The sequence below is a fragment of the Sprattus sprattus genome (assembly GCF_963457725.1).
Source record: "Sprattus sprattus genome assembly, chromosome: 18".
Lineage (NCBI taxonomy): Eukaryota > Metazoa > Chordata > Actinopteri > Clupeiformes > Clupeidae > Sprattus > Sprattus sprattus.
Genome location: NC_137916.1, coordinates 24,675,779 through 24,681,553, shown reverse-complemented (window position 1 = coordinate 24,681,553; position 5,775 = coordinate 24,675,779). Strand labels below are relative to the sequence as shown.

General features: G+C 40.4%; 1 protein-coding gene across 1 annotated transcript in view; it reads left to right on the top strand.

The window, feature by feature from the left end:
- Nucleotides 1–385: 385 nt before the first annotated feature.
- Nucleotides 386–5,775, top strand: part of ppl (periplakin) — a gene marked incomplete at its 5' end in the record, with an annotated part of 16,169 nt that continues 10,779 nt past the window's right edge. The window contains 3 exons of the mRNA XM_080856833.1: nucleotides 386–435; nucleotides 4,265–4,367; nucleotides 5,199–5,353. Coding sequence (XP_080712959.1) covers nucleotides 386–435; nucleotides 4,265–4,367; nucleotides 5,199–5,353 — 308 coding nt within the window. The remainder of the gene's footprint in view (nucleotides 436–4,264; nucleotides 4,368–5,198; nucleotides 5,354–5,775) is intronic.

Sequence of the window (5,775 nt, the reverse complement as noted above, 5' to 3'; positions counted from 1 at the left end):
TTATTGTTTTTTTGCTGGAAATAAACACTCTTATTGGCCTCACATGACACATTAACATTAGTATGCGTGTTAAATGACCTTCGTACTGTTAGTGCAACATATCCAAACAAGACCGGACCCACGCCCATTGAGTGACAGGTTTGTACCATCTGAAGGGGAGGATTCCACGTACTGTTGAGACGGAGTTACAACTGTATCCAATGAGTCGTGTGTGACAGGAAGTGTCATTGGGGAGGTGTCACTTGGAGGACTTACGACACACGTACTTAGAACATACCTGTGTTGGTTCGCCAGAGAGCTGGAGTCAAAGCGACGTCGTGCATCAGGATAACAAGAGAGTTCTCAGCTGAAGCAGGTGTTGGAGAAGCCGTGACTTTGAATCAAAATGTTTAAGAAAAAGACCAGTAAAAACAGCGCGACCATTACGCAGAAAATGTGAGTGTCGAATTCATAAAAAGTTAATTTTAACTTTCTTTAAAGTAGGCAACGGAGATAAGTGTTTAACAGATGACAACAGTGCCATTGAACGAACCAGTGGAGTAGATGAGAGTGGAGAAACTTTTCTGAACTTCTTGAAATAGTTGAACGATTGTAAAACGTTTTGTGCTTGTTTTTGGTGATATTGATTTCAAGAGCATGGAACTTTAATCGTCTCTGTTCTGTCCTGTCTCTGAACGTTCGTTTGTCGCTGCTATTCGTTTTCGGAAATGCCTCAAGATATGTTTATAAGATGCATGTTTAACCAGCTTGAAGAACACATTTCCGTCACGACCTTTTTTTAAATCATAAAATAGGCTACTTAATATCCTTCATGAGTATGTTCTGTTGTAGATTGTACCAAGGGTGTGGTGAGTAATGAACTGTCAAAGGCTAGATGACTTTGGCTGTTGTGACTTCGCAGTTTAACCTACAGGTTAGAAAAACTTACAATTTTAGAGGTTTTCAGGGGGAAAAGTTTGATATGACTTTAAACATGTCGGATCAGGGGCATTCGTTGTTTCTGACCATTCAAGTCTTGAAGTATAGTGGATATTTAAAGATTTAAGAGGACCTGTATTGTTTGCACTAGGTGTTATACTTTAATTTATTTAACCAGGGTTCCTCATACCTCTCAACACCGGAGAGATAACCTGGCTTTCTAGATCAGGCTATATTTAGAAAAGGTACATGGCATCAATGCTTTTAACTCTTTGAGAAAGGATGCCCAATACCCTTCAGGTTCTGACTGTGTAAAAAGTAGAACACTTCCCTTTAGAATGCCTCAAAGTTGAAAGGCAACAGGCTGGTTTTGCCAGGTAGGAGTGAAACTGAGATACCCTAATACACATTGACATTCAAAAGTACAACCTTTGTTTAAAATGTAAAAACAAAGAGGCCTTTGAATCATTCAATCAATCAGCCAACCGACTGTCTCTTTTCCCACAAGCCAGAACTTGGCCAGGTGCTAGTTTGATATCGGTCTGACAGGTTCTCATGACTGGGCGATTGCTTAATAGCTGGCATCTGATGTAAAAGGTTGTCCGACTGGACTGGAGTGGGGTGGGTGGGGGCACCACGGAATCTTAACAATGTGGACCAACCCCACCCTCACCATTGTGTGTTCTCACACGTGGCTTTTCTTGTTTGTATTCATGAGCATAAAGCATAAAAAACCCACATTAACGCAATAAATGAAAACATTTGTCCATCTTGGGTTCCAGTGAAGGGCGTCAAGGCATCCGTGTTTCAACCAGCTTATCAGGCAGAGCAGTGGCTAAAGAAATACACTTTGCCCCGAGCACCACTCATTTCATGTATTACTGTAATTCATTTGTAAAGTAATTAAAATACCAATGTAAGTCATTGTTTACATTGACACACCCGTATGATTCAAATTCATGCAGATGTTTGAGCTCAGTGTCTTGACGAAGAACCAAAGACCCAGTAGTGTTAGAGTGACTGTCTTGCCACTCTAATGTTTTTACCATTATCTCATGTGGCCCTCAGGTAGCCTAATGGCATCCTTTCAATGTTCCAGACTACTGTTCTGTTCAAGTATTTCAACCTATAGCTGAGAGTAGTCTTTTATCTACGAGGTTCTAATCAAGTGTTATAGCATATAGCTGAGAGTAGTCTCTTATCTATGAAGGCACTCTCCCCCTCACGCTGAGCATCTCTTGTGTGAAGGAGATTAGACAAACTTTGGACCTCGGTTTCCCTATAGAAATCGTTTTGTACACTCATCGGCTATCTATGAGGTCAAACACAGCATACCTTTAGGTGACTAATCGGAATGATTAGAATGCTGGGGAAAAACGCGAGTTGTTTTCGTTCGTGATGTGTAGCTCTTTTCAGTTCAGAGTTTCTGTTTTCTCCCTCCCCCGTGTTTCTTTTCTGCGTTTTCCCTCAGTCTGGTTAGTATTACACTAATATGTGTTTGGGATCTGGTGAAATTATATCATTGGAAACAGCTGTGAAAGGGGAAGGGTCCCACTCCTCGTACATATTTCTGCGTTTAGGTCATCCACAACACACCAAACTGCCTGTGGTCAATGAGAGTGCATTTCTGCTTGATGTACTCTTTTGAGGAGCAAATCATTCAAAGTGTGTGGCCTTTCTGACCATATAATAAATAGCCATGACTTCAGTTTGTGACTACTGTGTAGTAGATAGACCGTGTTTTTATAGGAGCATGCCGATTTAAAAAGTGGTTCAAATGGCATCATTCTGCTTAGGGAGTGATAGGTGTGATCAAATGACCATCTTATACAGGTGGTACAGTTTTGATACTATTTTAGGATACAATAAGGTTATTAATGTAGGTAATTTGTTTCTTATTTACATTCACACAGTGTTACTCCTAAACTTCTTTCTATTGACAGTGCTTTCTCTGTGCTGTCCGTGGTATTTGAAAAGCCATATCACCCTCTCTAAACCTTTCAGGTTTACTTAATGAGACGGACTTGATATTAAAACCAACACGGCACTGCTTATGTTATTGTAGCAGAAAACCTGCCCAACCTGTTTGGAACCAACACTAAGAACTCTCTGCCCACTGAGATTGTACTGGCAGTACCCGTTCTGCACAGTCCCAATGTTGCCCAAGGACCACATCTTTGGCTCTTGTTTTGCTCTTTACTCGAACCATGTGGGCCGAGAGTAGTACTGGTTCGGCTGCGGTGTACTCTAGCTCACTGCTCTGATGTTCTCCCACGTAAGTGGAAGCAAGACCACTCTGGTGGGAAAGAAGCGAAAGCAACAGAGAGGCGGTGACTCACAGGTGCAAGTGTGTGCCAACGCAATCTTGTGGTATTGTTCTGGCGGACATAAAGAGCCACTTGAGATGTTCACCGGGGGATGGTGCATGTTGACTCTTGTTTGCAATACTGTCTAAACATAGAATTACACCACATCTGATCTGATATCCAAATCAATATGTGTGTGTGGGGGGTGGGGTAGTGCAAGCACAAACTGGTAGATCAATTTGGGATATAAAACACTGTAGTGCAATATCTCAACACAATGTGGTTGTCATCTGGTTTGGTTAGGTAAGTAATTCACTGCCCTGTGAGCCGACTCGCAGGCTGCTGCTTATGGCATAGTTGACTACACAAAGCAAAACAGTGGGTTTGATGGGTTGGAATGAGAGCAGGTGTTGCAGTAGTGCACGTGTCTTTTTCTTCTTGCAATATCCAAGTAATCTTAGCAATTGTGAAATATTTGTATGAGATCTTGAAAAGAGATATGTTTTTTAGCATGTGAACAAGGACCGTATTTTTGAGTAGGTCTCATCTCTCGTAATAATTATTTGACAGTAATGTGGACACTGTAGCCAGAGAAATTAAAACCAGATTACAGACAACCGCAGCACTGTAGCTATGTGACGTGCAAATCCCATGCAAGACTTTTCACGCTTATGCATAAATGATCACTGAAATGTAGTCGCAGTCCATCTGTCTGCAGATAGATTGCCCTCCAGCTCTAGACTGACAAGGACGAGGTATTAATATAATAATTAATAGCTTTGAGGTGGCATTTTACCCTTGTTTGTACGGTGCAACGCTGCGTTAGTGTCTGATTTTAATATCAGTTATGATTTTAGAACCACATGCTAAATGTTTACATGCTTAATGCTTAAAATGTGAATTTATTGATTGCAGAATTTCTTTTTTCTCACAGTTGTTCCAAACAAAGCTACATTTTACATGTGTTGAATGTGATATAATTTGAATTGTGTCATGAAATAAGTGTATAGATTTGGTAATAAACTAAATGTTCCCTACAGCAAAGCATCTGCCGGTGAGTTGACGGCGCTGATTGAGAAACTGCAGAAGAGTGCAGACAAAGTGGAAAAGAACATTCTGGAAACAGAGCAGAACCTTAACCGGGTAAGCATGCTTATATATAAAATATAGCTATATATATAGCTATAAAATATATAAATAACTATTTATTATAGTATAGCCTATAATAATAGCTTATATATAATAAAAGTTGCACTATGCTCTGTATAGTTAAGGTTGTGTATAAACTGATCCTGCGTGGTAGCAATTTGCCTATGAAGTATTGCACAAACCCTGTATTTTTAGAGGTGAGTTGGGAACAAATTAGAGCAGTGTAAACACATAGTAATCGCACTGCAAACTCCCCCTGTGTGTTTCTATGCGCCGTCCATGCAGTGTTGGGACATGCCTGTCTGAGCCGCAGGCTTTTTTATACCTCTGAGGATACTTTTCAAAGGAAGTCACTGTTTGAAGGAAGCAGGTTGCTGGAACATGTTTTGATGGCGCGAAATCTCAATGTGTGCAGATTTCCTTTCACTAGTCTTTGTTCTTGAAACCCTGCGCCCAAAAGACCTTGAATGGAAAGGGTGCCATCATCACATTCTACTACCAACTACTTGACTTACTCCATGACATTGTATTCCAGGGAATAGTTCATTTACATCAGAATGATGATATTAAACATTACATTAAATACATATTAAATGTAATATTATACTCACTTAATCGTCCTCAATGCAATAGTTGTTGTTCCACCGAATATCTACTGTCCTTTCAGACATTGTAGGTTAGTGGCTTTTTGAAGACAGGTGTGTGTTTGCAACAGCAGAAAAGTAAAAATATTTCAAAACACCTGTTTTGTTGATTTAGATAGATGCCTCTGCTGCACAACAACGGTAGTGTGTAAAATAAACATGACCTTTAACCTTTCTTTAGGATGTCAGCAAAATTAACGAGGGTAAGCAGCCGCTCTACCAGGAGGACACCAACAAGCGCATCCTGAACTCGCTGGAGCTGCTGAAGGGTTTGGATGAGGATGCAGCTGCCACCAAACGCCTTCATCACCCCCAGGCCGAGATGATCGAACAGGAGTGAGTGCTCTGCATACTTCCAGCTGTGCCAGCAGTAACCTGGGCCGTACCAGAAAAAAATTTTAATACAGGAAGGGCGAGAAGATGTTTTTCTTATGAAGTGATTCTTGGACTGGTACACCATCACTGTATCAGCCAGTCAAACCAGCAACAAGGGAAACATCAAGTTCAAGATCATACATTAGAACATGCATTAAAACATACATTAGATCATACATTAGAACATAGTGTAAATTGTTGAAATATCAAACATTGTAGGCAGAAATAGCATTTCTATGTAATGATTTTGACATGACCGTCATATTGAAAATCGGAATCTGAAATTCCCAAGACAGAGTTCTATATGGTTATAATACAGTGCACTCAGTCACGGGCATATTGGGCTTTATTTCAAACAAAACAGCAAAGATAATACATTGCAA